This window comes from Colletotrichum abscissum (assembly GCF_030869225.1).
Source record: "Colletotrichum abscissum strain IMI 504890 chromosome Unknown Scaffold_2.1, whole genome shotgun sequence".
NCBI lineage: Eukaryota > Fungi > Ascomycota > Sordariomycetes > Glomerellales > Glomerellaceae > Colletotrichum > Colletotrichum abscissum.
This window is the reverse complement of record NW_026850098.1, coordinates 684,831-701,252: the sequence shown is the minus strand read 5'-3', so window position 1 is coordinate 701,252 and position 16,422 is coordinate 684,831. Positions and strand designations below refer to the sequence as shown.

Below are 16,422 nucleotides of genomic sequence, written 5' to 3'. Positions count from 1 at the left end.
TCAAAAACTCGCGAGTCGCAAAGGACAGGTGCGAGCAGGTGCACCTGCACCAGGCGCGCTCCACCGTCCAGGTACCTCACCACCGGGCTGCTAACTCGGGGCTAGCGCAGATGCTCCCGCCAATCCCGGGCCACCTCTGAGCCTCTTGGGTTGCTTCCTCCTGTTCGTGCCTTCCTTGCCCCCCGGCCGCCCCGTCCCCCCCCCCCCCCCCCCCCCCCCCCCCCCCCCCCCCCCCCCCCCGCCCCCCCCCCCCCCCCCCCCCCGCCCCCACCCGACACCCCCCCCCCCCCCGCCCCCCCCTCCCCTTCCCCCCGCCCCCCCCTCCCCCCCCCCCCCCCCCCCCCCCCCCCCCCCCCCCACTTCAGTCCAGACGACTTGTTCCCCTATGTATCCCTCACTGTGATGTTAGTTGGAAAATACAACACGACACATCCTCTACCTGTGAGGCATTTCAGCCGCCTTCCCCGTCCCACGCTTCGGCTGCTCTGGGCCACCACCCTCTGCCCTGACCAAGTCACCCAACACTCGTTGCTCCCGTTGTTTTCAGACGCCAGCCGCCGGAAGACTGTAAAACACGACCAGCAACCGGCGAGAATGAAAGAGATGCACCGCAAAGGATCTCGTCAGCTCTGCAATCATCAAAAGGGAAAGCCTCCAAAGAAGCCTGGGATATACGGGAGTAGTAAGCCACCCATTTGTACTTGCTGCTGATGCATCTCCCCAAATGACCGTCGGCTCACACAAACCCCTTCTGGGAATGGCCTCAATTGCTCCCACATGACCAGAAATCACCATCACCTCGGCAATCAGGTTGCGAAAAAAAAGACCCCCAATAACCATCCCATTCAGTGACGAAGCAGATATAACATTGACATTTCGCACCAAAAAAATCCATCTTGTGGGATTATCTCAGTACATCATCCCTTCTACGCAACGAAGATGACGCACAGGACTACCTCACCTAAGATGATACCAGATGTTCTGGACCGAATCGCGTGGTGTGCACCGGCGACAATCGCCCCCTACCGTGGACGGCATCGGTACCTCATGATGGATCACGAAGTGGGTTTCCCAGCGACTTCTCCAGTTCCCGCCCTCCGAAACCTGCTGCAGCGTCAGCCCCCAATCGAAAACAAATTGAACCTTTTTTTTCCCACTTTCCCCCCGTCAGCCTTTGGATTCAGGGTCGAACCATCCTCCCCTTTTCGCCCTTCTTTTCCCCCGTCCCCGTCTCCCTCCCATCTCATTCTCGCGACCGCGATGTTGACTCAAATGTCAATCACGTTCCCCTTCACAGGTATCTCTAACAAGTCATCAAGAAAGAGATATCTACCGGCAATGCCAGGAACAAGGTAGCCTTCGTGCCTGGGAGTACCAAAAAAAGCCAACAACATGGTAAAGGTAATCAGGGGACTTGGAACATGGGCATCCATGATCCATCCTGACAGAAATTGGTAGTGCATCGCACCCTCGGCCATGTACCTAATCAGCAAACTCGACCCCAATTCCATCACGCATGCCCGTCTTTGCTTACCTCATCCCACCAAATCCCCAGATGCATGATTGGCTGCCCCCTGGCCTGAAAGCACCCAGCTCCGATCTAGCCGTTGTATCCGGGTCAGAGCTCCCGTGCGATTTGGATCACGTGCAATCTTTGCCTTTCATTCATCTTCCTCTCCAACTCCTACTCTGTGATTCGCGAGCTTTTGCAGCCTCGTATGCCATACCCCTGGGGCATGGCTTGACCTTTCTCCCTCTAGTGTCACCATAGTCCAGCCACGGTCATAGTATCTCGTATGTAGAATCTGGAAAAATAATAATAATAAGAAAATTGATTTGACGCGTAAATAGCAGTCTACTTGATTCAAGGCATCCACAATCGCCAGTTCATCTCTCTCCTATAGCCTTGCATTGTCGACCACAGTATGGAACACATCACAATCGTCTCAAGATCAAATGCTTCTTAAGTTGCTCAAATCAATGGCTCATGGCCTCTATTGTCCTCGTCATCTACACAAAGACGATGGAAAACAAGAAAAAAAAAAGTTCGCAGCTGCAGATATCTATCTATCCCATGCCGTGCCAGCAGCCGCCCTGATGGATGCTGATGATGTCTTCCCCCGATGCCGTCCCATGCCCGCTTCAATCTCTTTTCTCACCGTTTCCGCCGTCTCGAGAGAGGGAACGAGGGGGGTATAGGTTGTCCGTTTCCCTCATTTCCGCAGCAGCCCATCCGGCTTGGTCGTGACGGTCATGGCGGCACTTTTTTTTTCATAAAAGTCATGAACAAACACTTTTTTGTTCTATTTTCCTCCCGGGGAGAAAGAAACCATACGCTGAAGAGGGAGATGCATCCGAAACCAAACATGTCTCGTCACCGAAACTGTTTTAGACAGCGCCGGCAGAAACCATCTTCTTGCGAAGGTAGTTCTTGTACGCTCCGATGGAGTCGCCCCAAGGCTTGATGGTCCGGTCCTCGCACACGAGAATCTGCTTGGCAATCTTGTCAAGAAGTCTATGGAAGAGTTAGTATCGAGAACATCTAAATACACAAGCAGAGGGTGGATTCTTACCTGAAGTCGTGGGAGACGACGATAACACCACCGGAGAAGGCGTTGATGGCCTCGGCCAGGGAGTCAATGGTGGGAATATCCAGACCGTTGGTAGGCTCGTCGAGCAACAGCATGTTGGGGGACTCGATGGCAAGCAGAGCGAAGACGATACGGGACTTCTGTCCGTCGGACAGGGTGCCGATCAGGGAGGTCTGGGCCTCACCGGTCAGACCGTAGCGGCCGAGTTGCTGGCGCCAGTACTGGTAGTCCTGGGACTTCTCTGCGTACTTCTCACGGACAAAGTCCAGGGCGGACTTGGTCAAGTCGAGCTGCTCAGCGCTGTGCTGGGAGTACAGACCAAGCTTCAAGTGGGTGTGGCGGGTGACGGAACCGGCGGTGGGGGAGAGCTTGCCGGTCATCAGGCGCAGCAGAGTAGACTTGCCAACACCGTTGGGTCCGACAAGCGCGGTACGGGAGTCCATGTCGAAACCTAGGTCAATGTTACGGTACAAGTCGTCCTTGGGGTCGCCAGAGTAAGAGAAGGTAACGTCGTCGAAAGACAGAACGGGAGGGGGTAGCTTCTCGACGTCGGCGAAACGGAAGGTGAAGACTTTATCGGGGATGACGGGCTGGATAAAACCGTCGGCCTCCATCTTGTCGAGAATCTTCTGACGGGACTTTGCCTGTCTGACCAAGTTGGCGTAGGTACCGGCGCTGGCAATGAACTTCTTGATGTGCACAATTTCGTCCTGTTGCTTCTGGTAGGCCTTCATCTGGTTCGTCTCCTGCTCGGTACGGGTTCTGTCGTAGATGTCGTAGTTACCTCCGTAGTAGAGGAGCTGCTTGCCACGCATGTCGATCATGGTGGTGCAGACACCGTTAAGGAAATCCATGGAGTGGGAAACGAGGACCAAGGTACGATCCCACTTCTTCAGGTACTCCTCAAGCCACACACAGGCCTCGAGATCCAAATGGGCAGTAGGGTCGTCGAGCAACAGCAGCGAGGGCTTGACGAACAGAGCCTTCGCAAGAGCGACACGCATTCTCCAGCCACCAGACATGTCCTTTGTCTTCTTGTGGATGGTGACCTTGTTGAAACCCAGACCGGTCAAGATAAGGGAGGCGCGGGTAGAGAAGGTAGAGGGGTCCATCTTCTCCATGTGCTACGAAGGCTGTTAGATCATGATCGGTTTCTAGAGGTCTTGGCCTAGGCTTTCAGGTCTAGGCAAGCAAGGGAAGCGGAAGCGGAAGCGGAACATACCTCGTACAGGTCCATGAGGACAGGTGACTCGGGACCCTCGTCCTCGAGAATCTTCTCGGCCAACTTGTCGAGACGCTCCATCTCGCGCTCGGCCTCAGTAACGACCCATTCAAGGGCACCGAGCTCGGTGGGAGGAGCACCCTCGTTCAAGAGGTAGATATCGACGTGCTCGGGAATGGGGAACTCGCGGGCGGCAATGGCCTTGAGAAGGGTGGACTTTCCGCAACCGTTCTCTCCCAAGAGACCGTATCGGCGTCCATAGGTCAGCTCGAGGGTGGTGTCGTTGAAGAGGACGCGGCCGTGGAAGACGAGGGAGGCACTGGTGATCTTGACGTCTCTGCTAGCCTGGGTGGATGCCAGAACACCGGTGGTGACACGGTCGGAAATGCCGTGCTTGTCCATCTGGTCGGCGAGGCGCTTGATCTCTTCCGAGTCATTGTTGGCAGCGATTTCATCGCCGTTGACCGATGAGGCAGTCGTGCTGACATTCTTAGAGCCCTTCTTCTTATCGAGCTTGCCCTCGGCGGCCTTCTTGGCGAGTCTCTTCTCCTTGGATGAGGAAACCATGATGACGGTGGTTTGTGGTTGATGGCGGGGTTATTTTTTTTCCCTCTAAGCGATGGCGGGGAACCTGTGGTCGCCCAAAAAGAAGACGGAGAAAAAAAGGAGGGGGGGATAAGGATACGAAGAAGACCTTTTCGTGTTTCCTAGTGATGCGTCGACGACCGTAAAAGTGTCACGCAGGTATCAAGTCGGCGATGAAGTCGACTGGGAGAGAGAGAGAGGAGAATTGGGAGGATGAGGCGTGTAGGAGAAAAGAAAAAATTCAAAGGTTGACGTCTGGTGGCAGGGTGACCACACACACAGAGAAAGAGACAAAGAGCGGCGGTGCGAAACACACACCCACCACCCCTCCCAGGCTGGAGAAAGGATGATTTTGGGTGGGGAGGGGCAACTGGACACACTTCACAGGCTCACACACAGCGCAGCGCTGAGAGCGGACAGCCCGCTCCATGCTGCGGCCAGGTTCCATGTTCGCAGAGTTGGTACCTTAGGTAGTGGGGCAAACGACCTCAAAATTTTGAAAAAGCTGATAAGCGATAGGGTAGCGAGGCGATAAGGCACCAACAAATGCAAAATGCATCTCCCGTGCACCGTGCTCTCTGCTCTTGCCCACCTCAGGAAACAGGTGTGATGCAAGCACGAGTAAGCGGTACGTACCCCGACCGCCTTCTCCGTTTGACTCCCGGACAGTGACTCTTGCGGCAAGAAGGAGGACCTTTTCTTCCTGCCTTCCTCATGGTCTTAAAGTGCCGGGTATTTTTCCTTGCCATTTCACGCAGGTGCTACGTGCTACATTGGCATGTTAAGGTAGTTCTTGGTGCCTTACCTAATAGAGTCTTGGTCACTCACTTGCAGTTCGAGGCCACCTTTCACGCGGTGTTTCCTGGGACTATTCTTACACGGTTCACGATTAATTGGGCACCTATCCCCTCTCATCTATTTCTTATCTAATCGTAATCATTCCCTGGAACTGAGGGTGGAAATGGGAAAGCTCAGCTGTCCCGCCCAAGACCCTCAAAGACCCTCAAAGACCCTCAAAAAGAGACCCTCCTCAAGGCTCAGAGACCCAGCCTGACGCCACTGTGCAGCAACACGGAGCCGCGGGGCTTGACGTCACGCGTCACGTGCTAATCCGCCTGACTTGATTGGCAGGGCCGAAACACGAGGCTGCCAACACCGAACCGGCTGGCCAAGGGCAGGAAGGAGCTGTTTATGATGGTTTGATGCTTTTTATTATTGTCCATTATTTGCTGCTAAACGACTGCCATACGTACTCCATATATCCCTGGGTATCAATCCAGCTGTTGTTAAAATCAAATGACGCTTGTTTCTGCGATGATCCTGCGGGGGATCCAGTGTTCCTTCTATCAATCCTTTCCGTTATACTTACTTTAGGTAAAGTAAGATGAATAGTGCCTCCTGAGCATCTATTCTCGATGGGTTCGAGAAATTACTCCAGTCTTTGAATCAGACTTGGAGCCTCTGTTTTGTTTCAGAGAGCCCACGTTGCGGCTTGTGTATGTGTTTGTAAATGGCCGGCCCTCTTCAAAACCTCGCCTGTCGACTACTATAGTCTCGAGCAACAGTAACCGTGCCGTCTGCTCCGGGCACAAAGCGAACATAGTGGTTCGCAAAGTAAGATAGAAGCAGCTTCCGCGGCGAGAACATCTCCCACGGCGTCGATGGCGGCACGGGCACCATCTCGCACAGCTCGCCCCTCGGGATGAAGACGACGTCAGAGTAATGCCGTCGCACATTGTCGACCTCGACAATGGCAAATATGAAGAGCGCAAAGTGGATCATCCTGCGAGTCTGTTGTTAGCCGCCATTCTCAAACTCAAAAAGGGGGGCCATATCTCCAGGCTCAAGCCAGAGAGGCGACAAATGGGAAAGACATACGTCAAGACAAACATGAAGAAAATTACCGCCGCCATGGTATGCGTCTGCCGCGGATCAACACCACCCAAGGACCCGCCCCCGTTTTGATAAAACAACCAATTCGAAATCACAATCCCCATAAACGCCGCCGTCGGCAACCAAATCAGCAAATGCGCAGCCACGTGGGCGCCCGGCTTCCCCCAACTGAACTTTGTACTCCGCGGCAGCTTCGTCGGATCGTTCTTCGTCCATCGGAACCCGCGATCGCGCACCAGCATCGCGCCTACATCGCCCGCGCTCCACAGCAGCGCCAGAACGGCCGTGGGACACCCGAAAGACCAGTTGTCGGCGATGAAGGCGTCGTCTTCCTTTTGCGAGGCGAGCGAGGCGAGGATGATGACGGCGTCGAGCATGGAGGCGAGGCGGAGGAGGAGGGTGGTGCGGTACATTGATCGGTTGTAGGGGATCGCAGTGAGGAAGTCGCCGTGGCGTTGGCCTGTGTCGGGCGGCAGGGTCGTGATGTCTGGGTGGAGCGGCGTGTTGTCCATTTTGATAGAGTATTTTCGGAGGCGGAGAGGTAGGTCTGCATCGCTGGTGATCGTCTAGGTCCTCCCCTTGGCCCCTTGGCGAGGGGAGGGGGTGTGTTTCCTTTCGTCTCTTCGGAGCCCGCGGGATGGGCGATTCTTTGGGGGATGATCGCGTGGTTTATGATGGCGTTGCCATTGAGGCTGTGGGTGATGCTCGAAGGTGAGTGTGTCGGAGGAGTGTCGTCTAGATGGCGAACAGAAGAAATCTCGAATGGCGCTCGGCTTGTTGTTCTGCGTTAGAGGGGCTGGGTTACGCGGCGAGGTCGGCAGTGAGGAGAATGAGCGTCGGCGGCGGCATGTTCAGGTCGCATGCGTTTTGGACCGGGGATGGAAATCGAACGGCGGACGACAAGCAACTCGGGGGCCGATGGGCCAAGGGGGAGGACCCAAAAGTTCGAACCCTGGGAAAAGATCAGAGGGCACCAACAGGGGGGCTACAGTACGTACCTTAGTACACTAGGTACCTTGCCATGATCCTTCAGGTACACTACCTCACACTACAGCGCACTACAGGGGGCACTCGTTCCCCAAAGTCCATCCATCTGTGGTACCGTAGCCAGTCAGATCTCTGTATTGTGGGCTCTCAGTGGGTCTGAGGCTCGTGTCGCTGGTCCTGGGTAGGGCCTGTCACGGCGCGACGAGCCCCTGACAGCCTGAGTATTGGCGACGAGCTAGTGCTGCGCCCTGCTTTGCGCTCAAGGGCTGGCACTTTGATCGACGCCATCTGAGTTGAAATGCCCGAGGATTTGGGACTGGAGTGAATTGATTTCAATCCTAAGCTACGTAGTATTCACATGATTGAGATTGATGATCTTGCGATTGCAAGATGACTTGGAGACGAAATCGAATGAAAAGAATGAATCAGAAGAATATCATGAGATGCTCATTCCTAAATGAGACTGTTCTACGCAGCCATGAGATACCCCCAAACGCCGTCCCACCTATCATGAAAATGCTACACATGAAATGAGTGAGAAATACACTCAAATGAGGTATCCAAGAGTAAGGTATACAGATGCCACGGAAGACAATTAGATAGACCTCGTCCTGCCGGCACTCCCACCCCTCGAAGACTCCCCCATCACCACCGGCATCTGCGTCATATTCACCCTATACTTCCCCTCCCTCGCGCTCGCATCAGCCGGTGTCATACCAGTCACGCTCGTAGCAAACTTGAAATCCACATCCCCCGGCAAAATAAGCTGAGGCTGCGCGTCACCCCGTCTCATCCGCTCCAGCTCCTCCGCGGAAGGCTCATAATCCGCCGGCGGGGGCCGCATATTCGGCCGAAGATGCCGGTCCCGACTATCACCGCCCGCCGGAATCGTGCGCGATGGGATACCTGCGCCCGGTAAAGGTTTCCGTTTGATAGATGACGCCGAAGACGGGGACTGATCGCCGGGCCGGTCGGGTAATGGCGGAGGCATCTCTTCTTGGAGTTGGGCAAAGTGGTGCCGTAGGGAATTGTTGAGCGGGCTCTGCGGTGAGCGCGGGAAGGATTGGGCGCGCGTCGATTGGGATTTCCAGGTAGGTAGTTTTGGAAAGGGTTTGGCGACGACGTAGACTGTTTGGCCTGTTTCTGGGATGTACATCACACGCGGTCTGCGCCGGCGGATCTCGCGGCTGCGTTCTATACAGGCGCGGATGAAGAGTGCCATGTGGATTGTTCTAGAGGAAGTGTGAGTATGGCGAGGGAAGGGTGAGAGAAAGGTGTGCTCACGCGCTGAGAAGCATAAAGATACACTCTACGAGAGCGAGGTTTAGCGGGTTGTTTCCTATCTGGTCATCCTCTTGGATGCCGAGCTGGAAAGCCAGCCAGCCTCCGCCAATGAAGCCGAGGATAGAGATGATGAGTTCCAGGCCAATGTGAGCCTTTGGCGTGATGCCGCGTCCGTGGCGGGCGCAGATGGTGAGGAATTCCCCCAAATCCCACATGAACGATGGCAAAGCCTAAATTTCGTCTCATGATGAGCTTCCTGCTGTATGAGATGAAAGGGCAAGTGACAGAACTTACTCCTGGCAGACACAGCCAAGGCCAGACACTATAGTTATCCCAAGGCGGGTACCCATACCACGCCATCATGATTATGAGGATGATGGCGCATAGCAGCGTCCCAACCAGACGGGTCACGATCTTGCAGACTTCCCATCGTCGGTCGCCCTGGTTCATCCACCGCACGTTGGTCGGGTCGATGGAGGCCGTCGGCGACGTTGGCTTGACGCCGTCCCCGTCCGAGGCGAGGGACTCGAGCTGGTACGACTCGGGCGCACTCATCTTGCGTCTACCGTAGGACGAGCATGGGTGAGATGTGTGTGTCCACGTCGCCTATCCTCCACCCTTTACGTCGTCGTTGCTGGTGGTGTCGAATCGTCGTTGATCAATGAGTGAGGTGTAGTTCCACAGTTGACGTTCCCAGCTCCCGTGTCTCGGTTTCCCTGCTGTTCCGGGGCATCGGCAGCTCAACCACCCGCTGAATAATAGTAGAGACGTAGGAGAGAAGCGCTGAAGGAGAAAAAGAACAAGCTTCTTTGCGGTAAGGTTTGGCGTTCTTGTCCTGACTCGTCCCGTAACAAGGGGGGGCGGCGTCAACGGCTGCGCCTCTTGTGGCACGTTCTCGGGTGATAATGCCGAGTCTGATGTGTCCAGCGATCAGGCCAAGACTTGAAAAGGCGTTGGACGGAAGAAATGTGAAGTAGGTCTGATGTTGGAATAAGACTCGGATCGGCCCTTGTCGCACCTCTCTTCCATCGTTTCAATGGAAAATTCCATCGTCTCCAGCAGTGGGAAAATTCCCCGGGGAAGGGAACGGCGCGGCATCATGCAGTTAATTAGCACTGACAGATTTAGGCAACCGTATTCTTGACGGCTCCACTCGCCTTTCGGGGGCCGACCGAATCCGTCCCTCCCTCACTGCAACTGTCACCCATTGCTGAACGGCTCAGCAAAGTTTAATACGCCATATTGGAGAACATTCGTTGACGTGAACGGAAAACGGCTCATGAGCATTCTCATGAATTTTGGGACGGAATGAATTGTAAGGTATCCTACACAAATTCCATGATGTGCAGGTCAGGAACAGTCACTCACCCACACATCTCACTCAAGTGGTACTTACTTTTACACAGCTCAGTCATGATGGGTAGGTAGGTAATCAACCACCTTCATTCACCAACTGGTCCCTGCCGGTAGTGAAGCGTCCGTCACCACCATTTATCAAACGACCAAAGAAATGATGCAAATCGAAGCCGACTTGCTGCTCTATCTACAAAGCAAAAAACATGCGATAGAACATCAAAATTGCAAAACAATTGGACACTGTGGGAATTGAACCCACGACCTTTCACAAAGGCGCGTTCCTGTCGGAAGTGCGAAGCGAAAATCATACCCCTAGACCAAGCGCGCGATGCTGATGACAAAGAAGGTCTGAGGTCAACCCAAGAAGCTCACGTGTCCCGTGCGCGCAAAACCTTCGCCTCGAGTGCGCTCGAGTGCGTCCTCAAGGGCCCGGATGCTCGACAGGACGATGTTGAAAAGCGATGGTGTTATTTCTGGTCCAAATCGCGTAGGCAGGAAATTTTGCGGAATTGTTTGTCACAATGGGTGGCGTAGAGTCTCAGGGCATCGTCAACCTCCTTTCAGTTTGATAATCCCCTCGCAATTCTCATCAATCACACTGTTGGGGAATATTTTGGTATTCCATCGGCGCCGATTCTCAGGTCATTCAACAATAGTATTCATACAGAGATCATTAGTCATACGCTGTATCAAACACATCCTACGCCTGAACATCGCTCTTCAACTTCTCGTACACAGTCTCTCCCCCAACCTCAGTCTGTCGGGGCCCAGCATCCCTTCCAGCCTTAGTCTGGCTCTTCAGCAGCCCCTGCTCCGCCACACGGCCAGGGTCATTCTCGCTGCCGACCTCGGCGTTGAAAGCAGCCTGCACTCCGTCCTTGGTATTCGCCGTGTCGAAGCCCTCGGTGATGTTCTTCCCGTGGGGCCCGTTGGGGTCGCGGACGTATTGGTTGTTCACATATGTCGGCGCTGCGGCGGCCTGATCGGGGATCGATGCGGCGCTAGACCCGGGAGCACCGCCGGTGCCGGTTCGGGAAGAAGCGGCGGTGGTGTCGACGTTGCGGTTGGAGGCGAATTCGCCGCCTTGGTTGGCGGACTCGGCTGCGAGGGAGCCGGCGGGGACGGGACCCGTTGCTTCGGATCGAGTGGGACGGACGTCGGCGCTGGGCTCAACCTGTGGTTTGTGTTAGAGTTTGGATTTCCGAAAAAAGATTGTCCGAAACAGGCTTGCGTGACTCCAGGGATGTCAATACATACCTTGGCGCCAGCACTCGGAGCTTTGTACTGAGCAGACATTTTGATAGGTGACTTGTGGCGGTTGTTTCGAGTGAAGATTCTAGGGGATGATGTTTTGCTGGGACAAAGCCGTCTTCAATGCTTTGGATATAGCTGTGAGGGTTGATTGTCCTTCTATTTCTTCATCTCATCGAGGTTCCAAAGCTGCCATTTAAACATCTGTTGAGCGCATGACATCATGTTGAGCTCTTCTCACATCAACTCAAGCCGGAGATAAACCTCCTGTCAGATACGCCGCACCCACAGGGGGATGACTTCAGATCCCCACAACATCGCCCGCAAAACAACGGCATGTCGTGGGATGGCCACCAAAATTACATCATGCGGTCGCCTTATTCTCTCCTCAACTGCACGCATCGGTGATCGATATGACTGAGCGATAGAATAAGTCGTAATTATGACTGTTTTGAAACCTCGAATCGACGACTGCAATCTCATCGGGATACAGTTGATCGATTTGGGCCGATGCCTCGGTGGGGACCGGTGGACACACCGACGCAAGCTGGAGAACTTCAGTCAAGATGACGAACACTGCCCTTCCCGCGGCTATCAAGTGCCAGATTCATGATTAAATATCTAAAGTGTTCTGTCGCATATCGCAATCTTCTTCAAATCTCATTGCAGTTGTTCTTTCTTACCAGTATGGGTATGTTTTCAAGTTCGGTCAAGTCAGAAATTGAGAGATAACCGTCGACTTGTTTTGCTTCTTAACAATAGTTACTGTGAAATCAGCTTTCTGCCCTTCTTCAAGACTCCTAGACATGACAAGGATAGTTGGCTGTCTGAAGACCTCCTTCCTTGCATAGAACATATGGCCATCCCTCTCAGATCTCCAGCGCTTATACCCAAACAAACAAATCAAATATGAGGTTCATATTTGATTGTTTAGCTAATTTCTCGCGCCATATTTGATTATTTAATAAATTTGACAAATATTTAATTAATTTGAGTAATAAGTAATCATAGAGTAAAGCTAAATATTAGAGGTGTAAATGGTATAGTAGATACGGCGCCGTAAGCGCCGAATTTTTTAGGGCGGCTCCACTTTAATTCCGGAGGTCCGGTGTTCGAATCCGGGTCCGGGCGGCCCCTTTTTTTCCGTATTTTCTCGGTATATTATTAGTATATTCGGGTCCACCCTTAGATTCTAGATTTGATCAAATATATCAAATATACGGGCTAGAATATTTGATTGTTTGACTCGCTGAAATTCCTATATTTGACTGTTTGTTTGACTTATTTGTTTGATTGATTTGAATGGGTATGTGCGCTGCAGATCTCTTCACAACGCCCAATTTGAAGAAGGGCTTTACGCCAATTCGGACCAGATTCACCAGAATATCATCAATTGCAAAGCGGATCACTCATGTTGCGTACCGAGAGGCTAGATCTTGGATCACAAATCCTGACTAATTCTTTTCCAAGTGCCCATACGGCGGTAAAAGCCTGGTCCGAGGAAGGAGGACTGCCCAAATCCCCCAGCGTTGACACAAATGCATCAACAAATATCACTATTGAGGCTGTATCAGGATTCTCGCTGATACTTCAAAGACAAAGGCTGCAGGAGAGCGGGGTGACGCACCGAATTGGGACAGCCGGCGGCTGGCACCAACACTGGACTTAGAAAGGCACAATCGCAAACCAACAAAACCATCTCAATGAGACAGGCCCTCAATGAGTGCCTCTGGCGCAAGCTGCAGGTCATGAGGCATGGCTTTAAAGGGTCTTGTTTCGTGTTATTCTCATAGAAGCCAACAGGCGTAATCCACTTTCTGCATGCAGCCGACCTTTTCTCATTACAGCTTGGATCTACGACACTGACGGCCCTTGGATACCCATGTCAATTGGCAGCGATATTCCCTTCTCAGTAGCAGGTAAAAGGAGAAGTGCGGTTCCCTCTGGCGTGAAGAAATATCGGATTCTCTAGGAAGTTTCTCCTTCTGGCAGTCGAAAACCGTAAAATAAGGGGGAATTAAGTGTGACTTGAATCACCCACCCTCAATATAGAATCCATGGATTCCCCCCCGCGCAATACAATTGATATTCTCTCAAGGTAGTCTGTAAAGCCTAGGTACTGAAAATCACATTAGTACTGTCGTTGACATTCGCCAGACCCAACACTTTTTTGGCAAGCATTGTGGTTCTTCATCACGGAGATGGACCGTGTCAGGAATGGACTGCCCAACACCGCTCTAGAACTGACAGTGCTACCCTTCACATTCGCTATGGTTGCGACATTTGTTTGCTGGCACCCAAAGCCGGCGATTTCCTATCCTCGGTACATCGAAACCAAAGTTTAGGACGAGGGGTTGGTCACTTTGGACCGGAACAGAAGCTTCGCCAGATCTCATGTGAGTTTCCTAGATCTCTCCCAATGTCAATCAACAACCAGCTACTTACATCCTCGTAGACGCATGCACAGCTTCGAAATTCATGGCACCATCCACCTCTCGATGACGTTCCCCCGCGGATCTTTCGCATAGACGCGTACTGTGCTTCTTCAAAAGGCTGGGCGACATGATGCATCTTTGTTCCAACGGGAGACCAACCAAACAGTAAATTTGCGATAGGTTTCTCTCCGAGCTGTGGCGACTTATTAACTAATGTACTACCCTCTTGGGGATGTCTTCATCGTTGCCTTCAAAGCTCCCTGCATGATCGGCTTGAACTTTCAATTTCCTACGCCAACGCAGCAGCTCGTAAGGAGGCTGACTGCGTCGTATCACGTGTTCTTCTGTATGTACGGGGCCTTGCACTGGCTCTACAAAGATCAGAAATGGCATCGTGCACAGAAGCGCCTCCATGGCGTCGTCTAGGTCGCGGATAAAGTTGTTAACGCGGATGCTGAAGCTCAGAATTACTCGTAAGAAGCCAGGACCTCGCCGACTCGGACAAAGGGTATTGTCCATCGGTTGATGACATTGGTTTGATCTTAAGTAAATAACTCTGCTGAAAAGGACCCAACCATGGCGGCACCGTTTTTTGTGATTCTCCATTCCTGGGTTATACGTATCATGTCAGATGTACTTCTACGTGAAAGACACTGTCTCCGGGAGTAACCCAAAGGGATAGACCTGACTGGTAACCGGTTTCTCCTATTCATTGGGGAGACGTGGTAGTACGGCATTGCGACAACAAGTAGAAATAATAATAATATAGCTATAAAACGATAGATTCTATTAGTATCCTTATTATAGGGCAGTTAGTTCGAACTATAGGTTAATAAAGAGATTAATTAAATTATATAAATATTTACGTAGTAAGTATAAAAAGAAGGTTCTAATTATAAGTTAAGCTAGTTATAATAATTATAAATAGGGCCCCTAATTAGCCCCTACGTAGTTATTTATATACCGTAATTAAATTAGATTTTTAATCTAATATTAACTTTTTTTTTTATTAATTTAATTATTATAATTAGAGGTATAATTTAACCTCGGGCCCGTTTACTAAGTTATTTCTTTTTCTCTTTTTTTTTTACTTTTTTTATATAATCTATCCCTCTATTTATATAATAACTTTTTTACTATTTATAAATTATTTTAATTTTTTATTTAGTACTATTTTTATAAAAGCGTTTACGAGGTTATTTTTATTATTAATTTAACGGATTTCGAGTATTTTACGCTTTTTATACGATTACTTAAGGATTATAATATTAATTATAAGCCTCTTTTTTTTTATTATTCTTAATTTAATAAAGTATTTATATAATAAGTAGGAATTAGTATAAATAACTATTAAAATAAGTAAAAAGCTAAGTCGATTAGTAATTTTCTTTAGCGTTATTAAAATTATATAAGAGAGGTTAACGCTATTAATTATATTATAAACTTTTAATACTAATATACTTCTTATTACCTACTTATTTTTAATTAATAAGTAATAGATTATATTATTATATATAATAAATTTACTTTTACTTATACTCTTATTAACTAAGATAATAATATACCCTAATTACGAAATAAGGTTATTATTATTTATAAATAATTTATTAATAAAGACGTAGAGCTTATTAATTATAAAGTTAATTAAATAGTAAACGAGGCCTTGATTAAGATTTATTTATTATTATTTAAGCTGCTTATTAAGTATTTTAATATCTTATTTAATTAGATTTATAACTTATACTACCTTAGTATAATTAAAAATTACCTCGAGTTAATAAATATTTATAATATATACCCCTTGCGCGAGCTTAGTTTTATATTATTTTTTAATATTAGTTATATTTAGATTAATAAGGTTAATTTTTTTACCCTACTCCTTTTATTAAAAAACGACAGTTTTCTTTTTAATTATAAAAATCTTATTATTAAATACTAAGGGGGTATTTATTATAAAGACCTTTTTTAGTTTTATTATAAAGCCCGCTTTTTAAAGCTTTTTATTCTCTTTTTTTATAAAGTTAATATTAAATAGGCTTAATATATCGTTAGTTTATATTTTAATAATCCTAAATTAGTTATTTTTATATTTAAAAACTAATAAGTACGGGTCGTACGTAAAAGTAATTATTAATAATTAATTAATATAAAAATCGTAATAAGTAGTTTACTAATAAGTACCCGATTTTACGAGCTTATATAGTAGCTTAAGTACTTTAATAATCGTACTTTTTAAGTACTTACTAACTATTTTTTTTAGTAAATAGGCTAGGATTTTTTTATAAGCCCTATAGCTAATTAAGTATAAGCTTAGGTAATATTATAGCTCTAAATTTCGTATCCCTTTTTTTATAATAATATTATTAATACTATTATTAATCGTTAGTTATAGCGTTATATAATAAGTAATTATATAAATAACGTCGCTTTTTTAACGTTACCGTACTCCTAAATTACGTATTTAGATTTTTTATATAGCTAGGGTGTTCTTTTCTTTTTAATTTTATAAACTATTTATAATTTAAATATATAGAGGTTTATATACTTCTCTAAGTTATAAAAGATAAATTAATAAACCCCTTAATTACGAAAAGTATTTATTTTAATAAGATTTAATCCCTTATATAGCTTTTTAGTAATTATAATTATACCTTTTTTACGTAGTTTAATTATTAGCTCGAAATCGGCTTTTTTTTTATTATATAAAAAGTATTAATTACCTCGTTATTAGTAATAAATTGCTACGTTAGGGCTTATTATTATAGTTTTTTATAACGTCTTATTAGTAATATTAGTACCTTTTTAATAATTTCTTTTT

General features: G+C 48.7%; 5 protein-coding genes across 5 annotated transcripts; all 5 read right to left on the bottom strand.

Annotated features, from left to right (window-relative positions):
• Nucleotides 1–2,388: 2,388 nt before the first annotated feature.
• On the bottom strand, nucleotides 2,389–4,380 carry CABS01_00934 (ABC transporter; the record flags this gene model as incomplete). Its single annotated transcript, XM_060534315.1, has 3 exons — nucleotides 2,389–2,515; nucleotides 2,574–3,715; nucleotides 3,814–4,380. 3 exons carry the CDS (start codon nucleotides 4,378–4,380, stop codon nucleotides 2,389–2,391), a joined length of 1,836 nt encoding a protein of 611 aa, XP_060401393.1.
• A 1,542-nt stretch (nucleotides 4,381–5,922) lies between these two features.
• CABS01_00933 (uncharacterized protein) lies at nucleotides 5,923–6,803 on the bottom strand (the record flags this gene model as incomplete). The annotated part of the gene is made up of 2 exons (XM_060534314.1): nucleotides 5,923–6,181; nucleotides 6,277–6,803. The coding sequence occupies 2 exons, from the start codon at nucleotides 6,801–6,803 to the stop codon at nucleotides 5,923–5,925; spliced, it is 786 nt and encodes a 261-aa protein (XP_060401392.1).
• A 1,070-nt stretch (nucleotides 6,804–7,873) lies between these two features.
• On the bottom strand, nucleotides 7,874–9,117 carry CABS01_00932 (uncharacterized protein; the record flags this gene model as incomplete). The annotated part of the gene is made up of 3 exons (XM_060534313.1): nucleotides 7,874–8,510; nucleotides 8,563–8,792; nucleotides 8,857–9,117. The coding sequence occupies 3 exons, from the start codon at nucleotides 9,115–9,117 to the stop codon at nucleotides 7,874–7,876; spliced, it is 1,128 nt and encodes a 375-aa protein (XP_060401391.1).
• A 1,501-nt stretch (nucleotides 9,118–10,618) lies between these two features.
• On the bottom strand, nucleotides 10,619–11,214 carry CABS01_00931 (uncharacterized protein; the record flags this gene model as incomplete). The annotated part of the gene is made up of 2 exons (XM_060534312.1): nucleotides 10,619–11,092; nucleotides 11,176–11,214. The coding sequence occupies 2 exons, from the start codon at nucleotides 11,212–11,214 to the stop codon at nucleotides 10,619–10,621; spliced, it is 513 nt and encodes a 170-aa protein (XP_060401390.1).
• A 2,832-nt stretch (nucleotides 11,215–14,046) lies between these two features.
• CABS01_00930 (uncharacterized protein) lies at nucleotides 14,047–14,341 on the bottom strand (the record flags this gene model as incomplete). The annotated part of the gene is made up of 2 exons (XM_060534311.1): nucleotides 14,047–14,212; nucleotides 14,289–14,341. The coding sequence occupies 2 exons, from the start codon at nucleotides 14,339–14,341 to the stop codon at nucleotides 14,047–14,049; spliced, it is 219 nt and encodes a 72-aa protein (XP_060401389.1).
• Nucleotides 14,342–16,422: the final 2,081 nt, after the last annotated feature.